Source organism: Oncorhynchus keta, chromosome 8 (genome assembly GCF_023373465.1).
Source record: "Oncorhynchus keta strain PuntledgeMale-10-30-2019 chromosome 8, Oket_V2, whole genome shotgun sequence".
NCBI lineage: Eukaryota > Metazoa > Chordata > Actinopteri > Salmoniformes > Salmonidae > Oncorhynchus > Oncorhynchus keta.
Window position 1 is genome coordinate 13,432,307 of NC_068428.1, and position 20,995 is coordinate 13,453,301.

The 20,995-nt window shown below is 46.3% G+C and overlaps 1 protein-coding gene across 5 annotated transcripts in view; it reads left to right on the forward strand.

Moving 5' to 3' along the window:
* The window catches only part of LOC118386809 (tyrosine-protein kinase Fyn), a 78,701-nt gene that overhangs the window by 39,408 nt on the left and 18,298 nt on the right, over positions 1–20,995 (forward strand). For 4 of the 5 annotated variants that reach the window (XM_052523490.1, XM_052523487.1, XM_052523491.1 and 1 more), the window contains one exon: positions 18,899–19,164. In XM_052523490.1, the coding sequence (XP_052379450.1) occupies positions 18,906–19,164 (259 nt within the window). In that variant the 5' untranslated portion in view covers positions 18,899–18,905. Of the gene's footprint in view, positions 1–17,075; positions 17,159–17,412; positions 17,476–18,898; positions 19,165–20,995 lie in introns of all 5 variants that reach the window. The other variant, XM_052523488.1, reaches the window with a different exon arrangement.

The window sequence follows — 20,995 nt, forward strand, 5'->3', positions numbered from 1 at the left end:
CTCTGTGACTTGCATTTGTGGAATTTCTTTCCTTCTTAATGCGTTTGAGCCAATCAACTGTGTTGTGACAAGGTAGGGGTGGTATACAGAAGATAGCCCTATTTGGTAAAAGACCAAGTCCATATTATGGCAAGAACATCTCAAATAAGCAAAGAGAAATGACAGTCCATCATTACTTTAAGAATTGAAAGTCAGTCAATGTGGAAAATGTCAAGAACTTTGAAGGTTTCTTCAAGTGCAGTGGCAAAAAGCATCAAGCACTATGATGAAACTGGCTCTTATGAGGAACGCCACAGGAAAGGAAGACCCAGAGTTACCTCTGCTGCAGAGGATAAGTTCATTAGAGTTACCATACTCAGAAACTGCAGCCCAAATAAATGCTGCACAGAGTTCAAGTAACAGACGCATCTCAACAACGACTGTTCAGAGGAGACTGCATGAATCAGGCCTTCATTGTCGAATTGCTGCAAAGAAACCACTACTAAAGGATACCAATTATAATAAGAGACTTGCTTGGGGAAAGAAACACGAGCAATGGACATTAGACCGGTGGAAATCTGTCCTTTGGTCTGATGAGTCCAAATTGGAGATTTTTTGTGAGAACGGATAATCTCCACGGTGGAACCACACATGCAAATCATGAAGGAGGAGATGTGTTGGTGTGATGGTGCTTTGCTGGTGCCACTGTCAGTGACTTATTTAGAATTCAAGGCACACGTAACCAGCATGGCTACCACAGCATTCTGCAGTGATACGCCATCCCATCTGGTTTGCGCTTAGTCCCACTATCATTTGTTTTTCAACAGGACAATGACCCAACACACCTCCAGGCTGTGTAAGGGCTATTTGACCAAGGTTGAGAGTGATGGAGTGCTGCATCAGATTACCTGGCCTCCACAATCCCCCAACCTCAACCAAATTGAGATGGTTTGGGATGAGTCGGACCGCAGAGTGAAGGAAAAGCAGCCAACAAGTGCTCAACATTTGTGGGAACTCCTTCAAGCCTGTTGGTAAATCATTCCAGGTGAAGCTGGTTGAGAGAATGCCAAGAGTGTGCAAAGCTGTCATCAAGGCAAAGGGTGGCTAGTTTGAAGAATAATAAAATATCAAATATATTTAGATTTGTTTAACACTTTTTTTGGTTACTACTTCATTCCTTTTGTGTTATTTCATAGTTTTGATGTCTTCACTATTATTCTACAATGTAGAAAATAGTAAAAATAAAGAAAACCCCTTGAACGAGTAGGTGTGTCCAAACTTTTGACTGGTACTGTATATTGTCAATAATCTTGCCCTGGAGACAGAATTGAGCAATGTCTGCTAAATGGGCCAGCTGCAAGTCTAGATTGCATATATTGTAAAAAAAAACAAATGTAAGGTTCAGCTTAGGCATTAGGGTTAGCAGTGTGGTTAAGGTTGGGTTGGGTTTAATATCCGGTTTTATGACTTTGTGGCTTTGCCAGCTAGTGACCACTCTGCGACGTTGCCTCAAGGGCAATAATCATGATAATAAATGGCAACCTGCTTCAACTTAAGATAGCTAGTGTGATACAACCACATATCACAGTTGTAAATAAAGAAGTTATCACCAAAGTCAATGCTAGTAAGAAAAGACAAGTGCAAGGGTTATTATTTATAGATTTATTTTATTTTATTAGGATGATACATGGTAGAATTAGAATTACTCTCTGCTCTCTCTCTCTGTGCCCTTTCTGAGGTGATGATACCCTGAGTATGAGTCATTCTGGGCGCTTCCCAAATGCCACCCTATTCTACGGGCTCTGGTCAGAAGTAAGGCACTATAGAGAATAGGGTGCCGTTTGGGACGCAACCACTGAGTTACCCTGCTCACGGAGCACAGCCTAGTCCTCCTGGCCTATTCATAGAGCTGGTCTTGGCTTCACCTGTCCTACCTGTCCCTTCTACATATGGAAGCAGAGAGTGCCTGTTTTCACTGTCTGACTGAGGGTCTATGTTCTCTAACAATAGCGTTATGTTAATGCTCTGCTCCTATACCCTCACCTATAGTCTCAACGTTATTCTTCAGCGGCACAGTAAATGGAAACTTTAGCACACGCGACTGTTAACCACATCCTGCTCTCGCAGCCTTGTGAGATTAGCCTTGATGCTGTTTGTGTACATGTGTTAACCGACAAGGTAGCTCGCTAGCTAATGGGGGGGACAGAGTGTTGCACTTAAACACAACAACACGTGCAGTCGATTCCTTCAGCCGGACCACACAAAAGCACAAGACGTTTCCCCACCTTATTTTTAAAAAAAAATCATTTGAGGCTAGATGACTTCCCCCAATGCTAAATTCCTTTTCATTTCGGGCCTCTAGAATCATGGCTCCATTTTGTGGTCCTCTGCAGCTCATATAGTAGAGCATGGTACTTGGTTTGATTTCCGGGACCATCCATCCTTAAAATGTATGTGCACATAACTGTCGCTTTGGATAAAAGCATCTGCTAAATGGCATATATTATTTTAGTTTAGACTTAAAATGAGGCCTATACTGCTGTACGAAGAGAAAGGAAATCACATCTGTGCAGTATACTAAAACAACAGCTTTCCATCAGCGGTCTCCGACTAGTAACCTCACAGTTTTTGTGTGTTGTCCAGCCCACCATTCATTCAAATAAGATGCGTCAACACTCTACCTGCTTGACCTTGTGCTGAAAACAGAGGGACTTGGGAAATGATGACGTGCCTGCCTCCACATTTCACTCGTCGCGGTAGTGAGTGACACGTGGGAGAAAATTGGGACACATTGTTAGAGTTCTAATGAAACTCATTAGCAGAAGGGTTAGGCCTATTTTTAGTCGATCATGACACCCGTGGTAATGTTATTACCATTGGACTGTACTTCACTTCCATCTCTTTTAATGGTATTCAATTGTCGGTTATTGCAGGATTTTATCGTTCCTTGTCCTCGTATGTTCATTCATGTAGATAAAAATGGACTCAAATGTAAATGACTAAAATGTAATGGGTTCGTTTTGAAATGACCGACATGGTGAAAACATGGTGGAAATAGGTATGGTATACTAGGTTCCAGGGGTGTGAATGGTGGTGTAAAACATTGAGGATGCTTACATATGCATTAACTACAGTCTCCCCTGAGGCCATGGGGAGAATCTCAATTGCACACTCGTCACATCCTCTCTCTCTCCTCGCCTCGTTCTCAAAACTCATTGGATGAGAAAGCCAGAGGTCCCGCCCCTCTGGCCTTCTCCTGCAATGGGTTTTGAGAAGGAGGTGAGGAGAGAGAGAGAGAGAGGACGAGAGAAGTATGCATGTGATACTCTCCCCATGGTCTTGCTGTTGCCTTCCTCTGTCCTTTTTTTGGCTTCTGGTGTTAATGTTCTACAGACAGATGGCTTTGGGCTGTTATCTGGCGGTGTGGTCCTCTTCAGAACAAGATGGCAGCTAGACATGTCTTGACTTGTAGCCACAGCGCCATGTTAGTCTTATGACACCATGAACACGTCATGTAGCCTAGCTAGAGAAAAACAACACACGGTTTTGGAATAGCTTTCAAATTTCTCTGAATGGTTCTGTTCTCGACTTAGCATAATGGCTCATGTGCAATGGTGTCATTCTGCCACCACAAAGCCAGTTCTATGTGGTAGCTAATGAATATAAAGATAATCAGAGGACAAACAGAGACATTTTTCTCTCTGGACTGGAGACTTAATGAATATTCCATTCAGTGGGTAGCTGGCTAGGTCCTTGGCAGGGCAACATCTTGGATGGGTGGTATAATGCTGTTGATTTAGAACGGGCCCTCCCTGGGGGAGCCATAGGACAGAGGTCACGGTCAAGTCACGGACACAGCTGCATTGTTAACACAAGGTAAGCTGGCAGCATACTTCTGGAGGGCTCAAATTACAGGGATCTGCCACTATATTTGATGACATGCTTTCAAAATGACACTTTTTTTTCATACTCAACCTCTGCTTTTATGCTTGTCACTCGGCCAATCATTTACTTAGCGCTAAGTTTTGAAACATCTCTGTCATACGGAACGCAGAACAGACACATATTAACTTCAGATTCTATAGGGATTTACACAGCTTTGTTATTCAGGTTGATAAACTTACAATAGCTTACCGTGTTATCTTTCTATGAGAAAATAGCAGTGGAATAAGTACAGTAACAGCGGTGCCGGCGCCACGGGGGGGGGCAAAAGGTGGCTCAGCCCCCTCAGTTAAAACCTGTGCCTCTTCACTCTTTAGTTGTATGTCCCTATTCAAAAATAGCTTAAAAAATTCAAGTGATTTAGTGACAGGTTGGCACGAAATCTCTTCTCTCCTGTTGTATCAGCACCATGGACAGAGCGTGTGTGTGTGTGTGTGTGTGTGTGTGTGTGTGTGTGTGTGTGTGTGTGTGTGTGTGTGTGTGTGTGTGTGTGTGTGTGTGTGTGTGTGTGTGTGTGTGTGTGTGTGTGTGTGTGTGTGTGTGTGTGTGTGTGTGTGTGTAGGGGGCTATGGAAAGCCACTGGGCGGTTAGGTATGACTCTCTTTTCGGGTTTCCATAAAAAGCAGGAAAAGCTGCTGCTCATCTGTGGTATGCTACGTAAATAATGATACTCCTCCGTCTGAAATACTTGATTTTGACTTATAAGGATGGGGTCAAGTTTACAGTTGAAGCTGCATCACTCAACTCTGCCTCACGCCCCACCACTATAGAGTTTAGTTAGCTTCTTAGCTAGCTCTAAAATGTGTTAGTGCTAGTAGCCTATTTAGCTCTAAACAGCTAATCTGCCACAATGGATGTCAGAAATGAAACCACTGAAGCCGTCGCCAAGCTCAGCAGCGACGATACTGCCATGCTGTAGACAGGTCCGCGTGAATAGCCCACCCCTCCTTCAACAAGCGCCGCTAGAATAATGGCTCCACAGCCCCCTCCATCCCAGACCGGTTTCTGACGATCTTGGAACAGAGGAGCCAGCCCAAGTTAGCGTAGAATCCTCCCCTAGCCGCAGGTTTTCTGTCCAAAAACTTTAATTTAATAGCAACTGGTTCATAGGAAGAGTGACTGGAATACTCGGTTGCTGCAGATGTGTCGTTTTTGGTTCCCTCATTGAAAGTTCTGTATTTGGTCCAGTGCTAATGTACCCAAGGCGGGTAATTCTATCTGAAAGCATGCTATTGATAGAGCCAAATAAATTCGCTAGGCAAAAATCAAGCAAGGAGCATTTTGAAATGCGCTGCACTGTGGAAAGAAATACAAGTTGTATTTGGCTGCATTCACATAGGGTAATTCACCTATTATGCACTGGTAATTCATCATTACCAACTAGGCCTTTATTTTCTTTCTATTGTCGCTGTCCATTGTGCTGATATAGCACAGCGGAGATGGGTTACAGATTTTGCGCCAACCCTGTCACTTCAAAAGTACCCAAAGTACTCGGAGTCTCGGCATTCAAACTTAATTCCAATGCAAGAACTCCCCGAAATTGTGTCCCCTCACCGATTTCAACAGCTCCTTTAGTCACTTTAACCTGGCGCCGGGTCTGAGTAACAGTATCTGTGGATTGTGTTGTAAATGCATGATAACACAATACTGGTACTTGATTCTTAGCCTGATTACAAACCAACTAACGGTTTCCACTAACTGCAGTCCAAGGGAGAGAAAGCAGGGAAGCCACATTGCTAATCCCCGCCCTGAGAGCATTAGACTGGGCTCAGGCAGGCTAACAGCTAAGGGCGGCTAAAGGCTGAGGCTCAGTGGTGAGAGAGCAGCAGTCCTCCTCCCAGCCAGGCAGCTCCTCTCCCCCTATGGGTAAATGCTAGTCAGGTTTTTACATCTGAGTCATTTAGCATACTCTCTTATTCAGAGCAACTTACACTAGTGAGTGCATACATTTTCCCCGTGGGAATCGAACCCACAACCCAGATGTTGCAAGTGCCATGCTCTACCAACTGAGCTACTCAGCAGCACTCAGAATGCACTGACACTAAGTCACCCTGACACAATGGTGCCAAATCAGGCCCCTCCCACTCACCCAGCCCAGCACAGCCTAACCATGGCTGGCCTGGTCTTTGACTGACAGGCGCAGGCAGGGCAGAGGATAGTGGCCTTCCTCGGGAATTGGAGGAGGAGGAGGAGGAGGAGGAGGAGGGGTAGGAAGATGGCTCAGTGTTGTGATCCTGGCTTCTCAGAGAGTTGGGGGAGAAGGGTTATCCACAGTTTGACAGCTCACAGTTCATAATCCCACCCGGAGAGGCAGCCTCCCATGCCCAAAAGCAACTTGCTGAAATGAACCATAAACAGTGGGGTGGGGGTGGGGGGAAACGCATGAACGTCACACAACTTGACTGCCTCAGTTAGTCCCGGTACTTTATGGCTGTGGCAGAGAGAGGCGAGCTACAGATGCAGACTTCTAGCTACAGGCTGTTCTGCTCTTCTTATCTTCAACCCAGGAAACAATGTTAGACACCGAGGAGCTTATTGTGGGGGGATAGAGTGGTCCCCGCTTGCCTTTTTAATTACAGGGCTTGGAGCATCCTCCAGCAGACCTCCTGGTGGGAACATGCTGGGGGGGTGGAGCCATGAAACAAGATAATCCCAGATACACAAGGCTAATGCACTGACTCCCATTCCCTTTGAAAGGCACTGATACGGGGCCCTGCAAAAGTATTCAGACACCTTGGATTTCTTCACATATTATTGTATTACAATTGATTTAATTGTCTTTTTTTTGTCAACAAATACATGTACACAAAATACTCTGTAATGTCAGTGGAATATATATATATATATATATATATATATATATATATAGATAGATAGATAGATAGATAGATAGATACAGTGCCTTGCGAAAGTATTCGGCCCCCTTGAACTTTACGACTTTTTGCCACATTTCAGGCTTCAAACATAAAGATATAAAACTGTATTTTTTTTGTGAAGAATCAACAACAAGTGGGACACAATCATGAAGTGGAACGACATTTATTGATTATTTCAAACTTTTTTAACAATTCAAAAACTGAAAAATTGGGCGTGCAAAATTATTCCGCCCCCTTAAGTTAATACTTTGTAGCGCCACCTTTTGCTGCGATTACAGCTGTAAGTCGCTTGGGGTATGTCTCTATCAGTTTTGCACATCGAGAGACTGAAATGTTTTCCCATTCCTCCTTGCAAAACAGCTCGAGCTCAGTAAGGTTGGATGGAGAGCATTTGTGAACAGCAGTTTTCAGTTCTTTCCACAGATTCTCGATTGGATTCAGGTCTGGACTTTGACTTGGCCATTCTAACACCTGGATATGTTTATTTTTGAACCATTCCATTGTAGATTTTGCTTTATGTTTTGGATCATTGTTTTGTTGGAAGACAAATCTCTGTCCCAGTCTCAGGTCTTTTGCAGACTCCATCAGGTTTTCTTCCAGAATGGTCCTGTATTTGGCTCCATCCATCTTCCCATCAATTTTAACCATCTTCCCTGTCCCTGCTGAAGAAAAGCAGGCCCAAACCATGATGCTGCCACCACCATGTTTGACAGTGGGGATGGTGTGTTCAGGGTGATGCACTGTGTTGCTTTTACGCCAAACATAACGTTTTGCATTGTTGCCAAAAAGTTCAATTTTGGTTTCATCTGACCAGAGCACCTTCTTCCACATGTTTGGTGTGTCTCCCAGGTGGCTTGTGGCAAACTTTAAACAACACTTTTTATGGATATCTTTAAGAAATGGCTTTCTTCTTGCCACTCTTCCATAAAGGCCAGATTTGTGCAATATACGACTGATTGTTGTCCTATGGACAGAGTCTCCCACCTCAGCTGTAGATCTCTGCAGTTCATCCAGAGTGATCATGGGCCTCTTGGCTGCATCTCTGATCAGTCTCCTCCTTGTATGAGCTGAATGTTTAGAGGGACGGCCAGGTCTTGGTAGATTTGCAGTGGTCTGATACTCCTTCCATTTCAATATTATCGCTTGCACAGTGCTCCTTGGGATGTTTAAAGCTTGGGAAATCTTTTTGTATCCAAATCCGGCTTTAAACTTCTTCACAACAGTATCTCGGACCTGCCTGGTGTGATCCTTGTTCTTCATGATGCTCTCTGCGCTTTTAACGGACCTCTGAGACTATCACAGTGTAGGTGCATTTATACGGAGACTTGATTACACACAGGTGGATTGTATTTATCATCATTAGTCATTTAGGTCAACATTGGATCATTCAGAGATCCTCACGGAACATCTGGAGAGAGTTTGCTGCACTGAAAGTAAAGGGGCTGAATAATTTTGCACGCCCAATTTTTCAGTTTTTGAATTGTTAAAAAAGTTTGAAATATCCAATAAATGTCGTTCCACTTCATGATTGTGTCCCACTTGTTGTTGATTCAGCTCCCTGAGTCCAAACATGTTAGAAACCCCTTTGGCTGCAATTACAGCTGTGAGTCTTCTTGAATAAGCCTGTAACAGCTTTGCACACCTGGGTATTTTTTTTATTATTTATTACACAAGCTCTGTCGAGATGCTGGGCATCATGGCTAGACAGCGACGTTGAAGTTTTGCCATAGTATTTCAGCATATTTAAGCCAATATTGTAAAACTGACCACTTAGGAACATTCGCGGTCTTCTTGGTAAGCAACTACAGTATACAGTGGAGAGAACAAGTATTTGACACACTGCCGATTTTGCAGGTTTTCCTACTTACAAAGCATGTAGAGGTCTGTAATTTTTATCATAGGTACACTTCAACCGTGAGAGACGGAATCTAAAACAAAAATCCAGAAAATCACATTGTATGATTTTTATCTAATTAATTTGCATTTTATTGCATGACATAAGTATTTGGTCACCTACCAACCAGTAAGAATTCCGGCTCTCACAGACCTGTTAGTTTTTCTTTAAGAAGCCCTCCTGATCTCCACTCATTACCTGTATTAACTGCACCCGTTTGAACTCGTTACCTGTATAAAAGACACCTGTCCACACACTCAATCAAACAGACTCCAACCTTTCCACAATGGCCAAGACCAGAGAGCTGTGTAAGGACATCAGGGATAAAATTGTAAACCTGCACAAGACCTCTGGTGGGCTACAGGACAATAGGGAAGCAGCTTGGTGAGAAGGCAATAACTGTTGGCGCAATTATTAGAAAATGGAAGAAGTTCAAGATGACAGTCAATCACCCTCAGTCTGGGGCTCCATGCAAGATCTCACCTCGTGGGGCATCAATGATCATGAGGAAGGTGAGGGATCAGCCCAGAACTACACAGCAGGACCTGGTCAAAGACCTGAAGAGAGCTGGTACCACAGTCTCAAAGAAAACCATTAGTAACACACTACGCCGTCATGGATTAAAATCCTGCAGCGCGCGCAAGGTCCCCCTGCTCAAGCCAGCGCATGTCCAGGCCCGTGTGAAGTTTGCCAATGACCATCTGGATGATCCAGAGGAGGAATGGGAGAAGGTCATATGGTCTGATGAGACAAAAATAGAGCTTTTTGGTCTAAACTCCACTTGCCGTGTTTGGAGGAAGAAGAAGGATGAGTACAACCCCAAAAACACCATCCCAACCGTGAAGCATGGAGGTGGAAACATCATTCTTTGGGGATGCTTTTCTGCAAAGGGGACAGGACGACTGCACCTTATTGAGGGGAGGATGGATGGGTCCATGTATCGCAAGATCTTGGTCAACAACCCCCTTCCCTCAGTAAGAGCATTGAAGATGGGTCGTGGCTGGGTCTTCCAGGATGACAACGTCCTGAAATACACAGCCAGGGCAACTAAGGAGTGGCTCTGTAAGAAGCATCTCAAGGTCCTGGAGTGGCCTATCCAGTCTCCAGACCTGAACCCAATAGAAAATCTTTGGAGGGAGCTGAAAGTCCGTATTGCCCTGCAACAGCCCCGAAACCTGAAACCAAATATTAAGTTCTGCTTTTCTGATGTATCAAATACATATGTCATGCAATAAAATGCACATTAATTACTTAAAAATCATACAATATGATTTTCTGGATGTTTGTTTTAGATTCCGTCTCTCACAGTTGGAGTGTACCTATGATAAAAATGACATGCTTTGTAAGTAGGAAAACCTGCAAAATCGGCCGTGTATCAAATACTTGTTCTCCCCACTGTATATTTGACCTTGTGTTGTAGGTTATTGTCCTGCTGAAAGGTGAATTCCCCTGCCGGTGCCTGGTGGAACGCAGACTAAAAAAAGGTTTAATGATTTTTGCCTGTGCTTAGCCTATCCCATTTTCTTTTTTTATCCTGGAAAACCCCCCAGTATTTGCAGATGACAAGCATACCCATACCATGATAGAGCAGCCACCATGCTTGAAAAGAAGTTACTCAGTGACGTGTTGTGCTGGATTTACACCCAAACAGGGCTTTGCATTTAAGCCAAAAGTTGTATTCATTTGCTGTGTTGTTTTTTTCAGTGTTAGCACGTTGTTCCATACAAGATGCATGTTTTGGAATATTTCTATTCTGTGTATTTGTGTTCTTCCTTTCACTCATTTAGGTCATTATAGTGGAGTCACTACAATGTTGTTCATCCATCCTCAGTTCTCTCCCATCACAGCCATTGAACTCTGTAGCTGTTTTAAAATCACCAATGGCCTCATGGTGACATCCTTAAGCAGTTTCCTTCCTGTCCTGCAGCTCAGTTCCGAAGGACGACAATCTTTGAGGTGTTGGGGTGGTTTAATACATCATCCACAGCATGAATATTAACTTGACCATGCTTGAAGATATATTTCATGTCTGGTTTGTTACTGTTACCCATCTACCAATCACTGCCCTTTTTTTACAAGGCTTTTAAAAAAAAACTGTTTTTTGCAGTTTAATCTGTCCTTGATTGTCACGTTCGTTGGAATGAATGTCGGACCAAGGCGCAGCGCAGCGTATGTTGAGTTCCACATAACTTATTAAAGAAGTGAAACTATAGCAAAGACGAAACAATAAACTAACAAATAACGAACTGTGACAACACCACTAACTCAAATCATAAACAATATCCCATAACCCACAGGTGGAAAAAAATGTGACTTAAGTATGATCCCCAATTAGAGACAACAATATTGGAATCATACCAAAACCCCAACATAGAAAAAAACAACCTAGAACCCCACATAGAAAATATAAACTAGATTAACCCCCCCAGTCACACCCTGACGTACAGGTGTAGTATGTATGGGGGACAGAGGAAGGGGTAGTCATTCAAAAATCATGTCGACTCCTATTATTTCACACACAGTGAGTCCATGTACCTTTTTATGTTTTTATTTTATTTTTTAAGCCACATTTGACTAATTTAGACTTGCCTAAACTAAAGGAGCTGAATACAAATGCAACGACTATATTTTGATTATTTAAAAAAAATGAGGACAATGTTGTTGTTTTTCAAATCGTTCTTCCTCTTTGACATGACAGAGTATGTTGTGTGTATTGTTGACAAAAAACACAAATTCATTTGAATCCCACTTTGTATTGTGTTACAATCTGAAGAAATGCAAGGTGTCTGAATACTTTTGCAAGGCACTGTATGTGTGTTCAGGGCAGAGGCTACTGTTGTGCCAGAGTCGTATTTTTGTGGCTTTAAAGGAGAACTACATTCTGGATTGAGTATTGTCCTCAAAGAGACTGATCAGTGGATCGGCTAGTCAGTGTGTTGTTGGTCAAGGTAAGAGCACAATACGGCTTCTTACGAGGCCAAATCAGTTTCATATCTCTCGTGAATTGGAGCTTCCGTTTTGTTTTCCTTTCATTCAGAATAAGCCATGGAGGGTAAGATTTAGTTTTTAAATAATCTATTTCCCTCCCTCTCTTTCGGTGAAGGCTTCTCTGTAGAAAATCAGTGGCAGATCTCTCCTTTTGTGGGATGCGGGAAAGAAGGGGGGGGGGGCGGCCAGCAAGCCCGACCGTCAAGCCCGACCAGCGCCAGCCCTCTCTTTGGGCTAGGCGACTCCTGGGGTGTTTCTAGGAGGTTTGGATCCCGCCTCAGGCCTGCTCCTCCAGCGGTGGTATTGTGCCTAATTGTTTCCTCAGAGCCGTGCCAGGTGACCTCTGTAACACGTCCTGAACACGAGCTCTCTGTCCTCACAGAGACACAGCGAGAGCAGTCAGTCAGACCCGGAAGCAGCACACCACAGGACTCTCTCTCTCTCCGCCAGCTGATGATGAATCACATAACACCAGGCCTTGTGATAGAGGGAGGGAGAGGAAGAGAAAGAGGAGGGGACCTGATGCACCACACAGTCCGATTTAGAGTCCTAAACATACAGTATAGAGATTTGGAGGGATCAAAAAATTATTACGAGGGTCGGTGTCAGAATGTTGATGCTGTGATTCGGCTTAATCCCAATGTTCGTCTTGCAGCTGTTGTGATAATTGAGCCACTAGCGCTTACACATGCACACACTGCTCACCCCTTGATTGCGTGCGTCGGGTGCTATGTTTGTGTTCCTGTTCATGTTAAGTGGCTGTATGTAGGTTGGGGATTGAATGAGGCATAAGCCTCTGAGCGTTAACCTTGAATGGTGCAGGACCGCTCGTGATGCTGCTGCCTGTGTGCGTGACAGAGGCTGGCTGGCTGGTTGGCAGCACGCTGAGAGCACAGAGGCAAGGCCGTCCCCCGGCGGACTGGGGCTCAGCATGTGACGCCCAGCACTGATCATTATTCTGCTCCTTTTGTCAAGTGTTTGGGGGCTGTGCTCCGCCCCAAGGCACTCCTCCTTCTGCTCCTCCACCCTCTCCCCCTTTTACTCTCTCCTTGTCTCACACTTCCAGTTAACCTCTCTCTCTCCCTTTCTCTCTCTCTCTCTCTCTCTCTCTCTCTCTCTATCCTTCCCCCGCTCTTGCTCTCTCTCGCTCTCTCTCTGTCTCTCCTCTCGCACCCCTTGATAATCTTCTATCTCATTATCTCTGTAGACCTCCCGCTCTCTCTGTCTGGAAGTCTATTTTAACATTCACTCGGTTTCACCTGATGAAGGGTATAACACTGAGCTGGCTTGGCCACACAGTAAGGACTAGGCCATTTAAGATGAGCTCACAAAAACATCCACAGACCCACAGATGGATGTGTACTGTACTGAACAGGTGGCCATATTATTTCCTGCTCCCTCATCTCCTCCCTGCTCTCTGCGCTGAGATGATGGCATCCTGTAAAGGCCTACTGTGTTCTGTCCAGATAGAGGGGGTCCCATGAGGATCCAGACTACCCCAGTGCATAAATCGACAGTGTAGCCCCCCTTGCTAATGATTCATCACCCCCTATAAAATATACATGACTCCATCCAGGGCGTTCCCCCCTCAGTTCTCTTGCAGCTGGCCCAACACCGACTCTGAGGCATGCCTACCTTGATTTTGCACAACTGCCCCATGAATAATTGACATGGATCTGAACGAACGTGTGTTCACTGTGGATGGATCTTTTTTCTGAGCGAGCGTGTGTTCACTGTGGACGGGTCTTTTTTCTGAGCGAGCGTGTGTTCACTGTGGACGGGTCTTTTTTCTGAGCGAGCGTGTGTTCACTGTGGATGGATCTTTTTTTCTGAGCGAGCGTGTGTTCACTGTGGATGGATCTTTTTTCTGAGCGAGCGTGTGTTCACTGTGGATGGATCTTTTTTTCTGAGCGAGCGTGTGTTCACTGTGGATGGATCTTTTTTTCTGAGCGAGCGTGTGTTCACTGTGGATGGATCTTTTTTCTGAGCGAGCGTGTGTTCACTGTGGATGGATCTTTTTTTCTGAGCGAGCGTGTGTTCACTGTGGATGGGTCTTTTTTTCTGAGCGAGCGTGTGTTCACTGTGGATGGATCTTTTTTTCTGAGCGAGCATGTGTTCACTGTGGATGGATCTTTTTTTCTGAGCGAGCGTGTGTTCACTGTGGATGGATCTTTTTTTCTGAGCGAGCGTGTGTTCACTGTGGATGGATCTTTTTTCTGAGCGAGCGTGTGTTCACTGTGGATGGATCTTTTTTCTGAGCGAGCGTGTGTTCACTGTGGATGGATCTTTTTTCTGAGCGAGCGTGTGTTCACTGTGGACGGGTCTTTTTTCTGAGCGAGCGTGTGTTCACTGTGGATGGATCTTTTTTCTGAGCGAGCGTGTGTTCACTGGATGGATCTTTTTTCTGAGCGAGCGTGTGTTCACTGTGGATGGATCTTTTTTCTGAGCGAGCGTGTGTTCACTGTGGATGGATATTTTTCTGAGCGAGCGTGTGTTCACTGTGGATGGATATTTTTCTGAGCGAGCGTGTGTTCACTGTGGATGGATATTTTTCTGAGCGAGCGTGTGTTCACTGTGGATGGATATTTTTCTGAGCGAGCGTGTGTTCACTGTGGATGGATATTTTTCTGAGCGAGCGTGTGTTCACTGTGGATGGATCTTTTTCTGAGCGATCGTGTGTTCACTGTGGATGGATCTTTTTTCTGTCCCTTTCTTCTCTTTAGAGACTGATTGCCGGAGACATGCTCAAACATGTCACCTTCTTGATTTAATCCATTTTTGTCCCTTTTGCTTTTTATTTAATGAACAGGAGCCTTAGATTCTTCAAATCTTTAGATCTTTGGCTTTCAATTAAAGCTCTTAATGAATTTGGTCCATATAGACCCTAAATGAATGGCCTTTATTTTAACTAATTATAGACCCAACTGCTACTCTGCTTCTGGTTCTGTTCTGCTTTATAATGGATTTTGCCTGAAGGACCATTGATCTGATTGGCTGAACCAATCTGAGGAGGAGAAGAAGAGTGAGGGTTTCTATATGAAACACTGTGCTGATGGCTTTCAGTCGCTTTCAGGCTGTTATTCTGCAGCAGAGGAAGTGGAGGAATAAACAGCAATACAAGTGCCTACGGCTAGCAGGTGTTTTCTGTTTTCTCAACAGGAGGGAATAATTCATCAGTGGAGAGGAGGGAAAAAGAAAGATGGAAGGGGGGCGAAGAAAGAGATGAAAGAGGTTGGGTTCAAACAAAGGGAGCAGTGAGGCTGAGCTCAGTCCCTAGCCTGTGTTGAGGGGTCCATGGTGAGCAGTGTTGAGGGGTCCATGGTGAGCAGTGTTGAGGGGTCCATGGTGGATAGTGTTGAGGGGTCCATGGTGAGCAGTGTCGAGGGGTCCATGGTGAGCAGTGTCGAGGGGTCCATGGTGGACAGTGTCGAGGGGTCCATGGTGAGCAGTGTCGAGGGGTCCATGGTGGACAGTGTCGAGGGGTCCATGGTGGACAGTGTCGAGGGGTCCATGGTGAGCAGTGTCGAGGGGTCCATGGTGGGCAGTGTCGAGGGGTCCATGGTGAGCAGTGTTGAGGGGTCCATAGTGAGCAGTGTCGAGGGGTCCATGGTGGACAGTGTCGAGGGGTCCATGGTGAGCAGTGTCGAGGGGTCCATGGTGAGCAGTGTCGAGGGGTCCATGGTGGACAGTGTCGAGGGGTCCATGGTGAGCAGTGTCGAGGGGTCCATGGTGGGCAGTGTCGAGGGGTCCATGGTGAGCAGTTTCGAATGGTCCATGGTGAGCAGTGTCGAGGGGTCCATGGTGAGCAGTGTCGAGGGGTCCATGGTGAGCAGTGTCGAAGGGTCCATGGTGAGCAGTTTCGAAGGGTCCATGGTGAGCAGTGTCGAGGGGTCCATGGTGAGCAGTGTCGAGGCGTCCATGGTGAGCAGTGTCGAGGGGTCCATGGTGAGCAGTTTCGAAGGGTCCATGGTGAGCAGTTTCGAAGGGTCCATGGTGGACAGTGTCGAGGGGTCCATGGTGGACAGTGTCGAGGGGTCCATGGTGAGCAGTGTCGAGGGGTCCATGGTGGACAGTTTCGAAGGGTCCATGGTGAGCAGTTTCGAAGGGTCCATGGTGGGCAGTGTCGAGGGGTCCATGGTGGACAGTGTCGAGGGGTCCATGGTGAGCAGTTTCGAAGGGTCCATGGTGAGCAGTGTCGAGGGGTCCATGGTGGACAGTTTCGAAGGGTCCATGGTGAGCAGTTTCGAAGGGTCCATGGTGAGCAGTGTCGAGGGGTCCATGGTGAGCAGTGTCGAGGGGTCCATGGTGAGCAGTGTCGAAGGGTCCATGGTGAGCAGTTTCGAAGGGTCCATGGTGAGCAGTGTCGAGGGGTCCATGGTGAGCAGTGTCGAGGCGTCCATGGTGAGCAGTGTCGAGGGGTCCATGGTGAGCAGTTTCGAAGGGTCCATGGTGAGCAGTGTCGAGGGGTCCATGGTGGACAGTGTCGAGGGGTCCATGGTGGACAGTGTCGAGGGGTCCATGGTGAGCAGTGTCGAGGGGTCCATGGTGGACAGTTTCGAAGGGTCCATGGTGAGCAGTTTCGAAGGGTCCATGGTGGGCAGTGTCGAGGGGTCCATGGTGGACAGTGTCGAGGGGTCCATGGTGAGCAGTGTCGAGGGGTCCATGGTGAGCAGTGTCGAGGGGTCCATGGTGGGCAGTGTCGAGGGGTCCATGGTGAGCAGTTTCGAAGGGTCCATGGTGAGCAGTGTCGAGGGGTCCATGGTGGGCAGTGTCGAGGGGTCCATGGTGAGCAGTTTCGAAGGGTCCATGGTGAGCAGTTTCGAAGGGTCCATGGTGAACAGTGTCGAGGGGTCCATGGTGGACAGTGTTTGTAGCACTGGGCTGAGGCTCTGTTAGTTCATGGCTGACAGTCTCCTGCTATGAGGACTGTCCTATAGCTGCCTACTGCAGGATAGAATAACAATACTGGGAGTGGTCCTGCAGTACTCTGGGATATGGTTGAAGCTGACGACACACTGCATCTCCCATCATTTACACAGCAGCAACCTATTCCAACGGGCTCCTTTGGAATCACCTATAATACTGTGCCGCTATCAGAGGCAGCTTTGACTGTATCTAGTCAACAGCATACCGCTTCCACAGATTACTCTGACATTTACCACAACACAAGCCAAGCCTTCTGACCGGCTAACAGAGATCAGAATGAAAATGTCAATGTCCAACAGCCAATCCAATCTCTCTCTCTGCTGCTGGGCGGCTATGTTGTGAGGTAGATTATCGAGAAACTTTGAGCCTTTTCAGTGATGCTACAAGTTGTTAGGTGTAGCTAGGCGATTAGAACTGCTGTGGAATCCACCACTGACCATAGCAGTTATCTGATTCCTCTTCCCACTCAGGGCTTGTCGACTTGGATTACAGAGTTGGACCGCTGAGTCATTGTGGCATTTACTGCATTCGCACGTCCATTTTGCGGAGCCAGGTTGGTTTGTCAGGTCACGGTCACAGAGCAAATACGATGCACTGATATGTTATGTAGTTTATGAGATTGGATGATGTCACCGAGATACCTTTTCATCTGATCTCTGTATCTGTGTGGATTCAGCCTTAATCTACAAATATAATCCAATATGTAGTTTATACTTTAATAGATTGGGAACCCTGACGTTGTTTATTTCTCTGTCTCTCTCGCTGTCCTCTCTTTCTCTCTCTCTCTCTCTCTCTCCTTTGGACAAGCGGGCGGTAGTCAGTCAGTGACGATGACGGAAGAAGGGTCTGGGCCACGGCCATGCTCTATGGGTGACCATTGTCCTGCTGCTGTGCTGATTGATGGAGAGGAGGAGGGCTTCCTATAGTTTGGGCCTTATTTTTCCCTTTGACCAAAGGGAAGCAAACTGAGCCAGAGTCTCTTCTCCTTGCATGTGTCTTCAATGACTGCAGACTGCACGTCCTGCTCCTCTCAGAAGAGATGGAAGAGCCAGGAGACTCTGGGCCAGGAGGCTTGGAATGAGGGGGGGAGAGAGAGAAGGAGGGAGATGGAGGGAGGGAGGGAGGGAGGGATAAAGAGACAGAAAGAGAAACAGGGCTCTGATTTAAATCCTGAATATTTTCAAATGACACGTTTGAGGGCAGTCGGTGGCTTTAGCTGAAGGCTAGATCAGCAGTCTGTCTCCATAGGAACACTGCAATTTACAGTCTATTTGTCTCCACTGATCTACTACACAGACAAAGTGTTATGTTCGTGTTTGCTTTGCACACTGGTAATGAGATGACATTCATTCTCGCAGGGTGAATAAAACTGCCCAGTGGTAATCTTCCCCAGCACCACGGTAGTAGAGCTTGGCTCTCGGCCATTCATTAACTTTACGCTTTCGTTTTGACAGTGCAAATACCATCTCAGCTAACGCATAAATAGTCTACTGAAGGTGTATATTTTTTTGTTTGTATGTAGGTGTGTTTATATACTGGTATTTAATGACCTAGATAATACCATAGAAGTACGCTACTCTTGGCTGAACAATGGGTGGTAGGAACACAGAGATGTCTGGAAAAATGTCCCGTCTCTTTAACCGACAGAAGTAACATCCACACTGCAGTTGCTCTCCTCTCTCCATCCCCACCTCTGGAGTCCATTTGACCGTACGGACGGTCGACACTGGCAGTGATGTGATCATAGAAATAATCGATGAGCTAATACCCCTGAGACCCTTCCTCCATGGGTCCCCTGCTCCCCGACTAGCTCTCCTTCCCCAAGTCCAGTGTGTATCACAGTGTGGTTTTTCTCCTGGCCATGAAAGAGACTGTGTGTGTGTGTGTGTGTGTGTGTGTGTGTGTGTGTGTGTGTGTGTGTGTGTGTGTGTGTGTGTGTGTGTGTGTGTGTGTGTGTGTGTGTGTGTGTGTGTGTGTGTGTGTGTGTGTGTGTCATCCGGAGCTCTGCTGTGTGTGTCGTCTGTATGTGTGTGTCAGGCTATAAACCTCCCAGTATTCTGTTCTGTGTGTGTGCTTGCGTGCGTATCAGGCTATAAACTCCCCAGTGGTCCTTGAGAGAAGGCATCCCAAGGAAAGGTGATCTGAGGAGATGGGAGAGCAAACCAAGAACAATGTCAAAGTTCACCTCTACTGCATGTATTACTACTCATCATTTTCAGACTGGTTGAACAATTGATTTCCTGTCAAGTTGATAATCCCTCTTCTCTCTCTGTGTTTCTCCTTGACTTTATAGAATATAGATGATGGGCTGTGTGCAATGCAAGGATAAAGAAGCAACCAAACTCACGGACGACCGAGACACCAGCATCTCCCAGAGTGCCGCGGGCTACCGCTATGGAGCCGACCCCACGCCACAGCACCAGCACTACCCTAGCTTCGGGGTCACCGCCATCCCAAACTTCAACAACTTCCAAGCACCCGTTGGCCAGGGGATAACTGTTTTTGGAGGGGTCCACACCTCCTCCCACACAGGGACACTCCGCTCCCGTGGCGGAACAGGTAGGGGTTTTGATATGTTCCCCTTTACCCCTTTATGGATTTCCCCCGACTCTCTTCACCTCACGGCCCCGTCCCGGCGCCTCGCCCCTGTGTTGGAACGTCCGGCCGGCGCTTGCAAGGCCTTTTGTGTGTGCTTTCATTGTTTACATAGGGAATATTTCCAGTCAGGATATCCTTCATGTTTTACTGAGCCACAGCTGTTACAAGAAGAATTCAGCGTTTCCACTTAGCTAAACACGGCTTCCCTCAAAGTGTGGATTATTTCTGTCCCAAAGCGGTCCAAATCCACACAGGCGGTCGCAGTGGACCAAGTGGTTTAGCTTTTACATTTCTTCCTAGTCGGGAACTTTAGTACAAGCTGTCCCTCTCTCTCTCTCAACCACTTTAATGACAAAATAATGGTACTGCCTTGTCCGATCAGCCTCATAGCTTCATCTGTATGCACTTAATTAATAGTCAGAATAGAAGTTCACAGCTAGTATCGTTTGTCCCTTGGCCTTATGTAACTGAATTGAATGGGCTTCACATACCACGATTCTCCGATTCTGCATAACCAAGCCTGGTTGTTGTGTTGTGGTTTTTGCTCTGTGTTTTGCTCTGTGGGTTTCTTGTAAATGGTGAAGATGTGGAGTTATTGTTTCAAAAGGGATGCCGTCTGTATCTCGGGACTGGTGTGGCGGGTAGATGCGTCAGAGGTGTGGCTCTCAAAAGCCCCCGGTGTGCTCTCTCTGTCTCTCTCTTTCTCACTCTGTCTCTCTCCCTCTCGTCTCTCTCTTTCTCTCTGTCTCTGTACTGTGTCGCGTGAAAGGCAGCCGCTTGTGCTCTTCTCACTGCTGATATCATTGAGGGCCCTGCTCTCAAAGCACACGCTCATCATTTCCTGTAGAACACATTGTCCCTTCTACCCCCTCCAGTCACAAGGGCTAGGGCTTTGAAGTGACCTGAGGTAAATGTGATGACGAGGCCCTTGAGGAACAAGAAGAGCACACTCAAGCTTCCTCATCAGCCCTTTCAAGCCAATCAGCTAGCTCCTCGGGTCACCTGCAGGCAGCAATGGGTAAAGATCAGGCCGGCCCAGCTTGCGAGGTCCACATACACCGTGCCTCTTGATGTTCCTTCCTGGTTCCTGCCCAATCACAACCACAACTCACTGACATCCTTCTATCCTCTAGTGTGTGTCTGCCTGTGTTTGTGGAGACTGGGAGACTGCAGTGGAGCAGCCAGGCAGTACCACTGTTAGTGTGCGATACCTCTGTAGGTCCGCGGTTGTATTTGGCCCACTGTCACTGTGTTGAAACTACATTTGTAAGGCTGTGTAGGCTTCCACCATATCGCCGGGATGCGTCAAGTCTTTTTAGATGAGGGAAATGAGATGAATAAAGAAAGCTCTTTAGACTTTGTGGAGGCTTATCCTGAGAGATTCAGCAGGCCGCCTGGGTAGATGGAGTTCAGCCCTTCTCTCAGCCCAGTCTGTCTGGAGCCCCTACACACTTCCCCAGGGACTAGGAGGCTTTCACACTTGTCTCAGTCTAATCTTGGAAAGGAATGTGTTTTTCCTATTTGACAGAACTCTGCAATTACATATGTTATTTACTGTACGTGTCTGCTGAGAGGTTATTTGTCTGCTGAGAGGTTATTTTCCATTCACCATTTCTGCAGTATTTGTGTGCTACCTTCTAGGTGAAAGATGCCCAGTACTGTACGAAGGCTAATTTACAGCTAGTTATGCCCATAAAATGGACGATTGATTTCACATTTGAATTCAATACAGCTCATACACAGTATATCCACTGCATCCAGAAATGGCTGCCGTCTCTCGTATAAAAAGCCC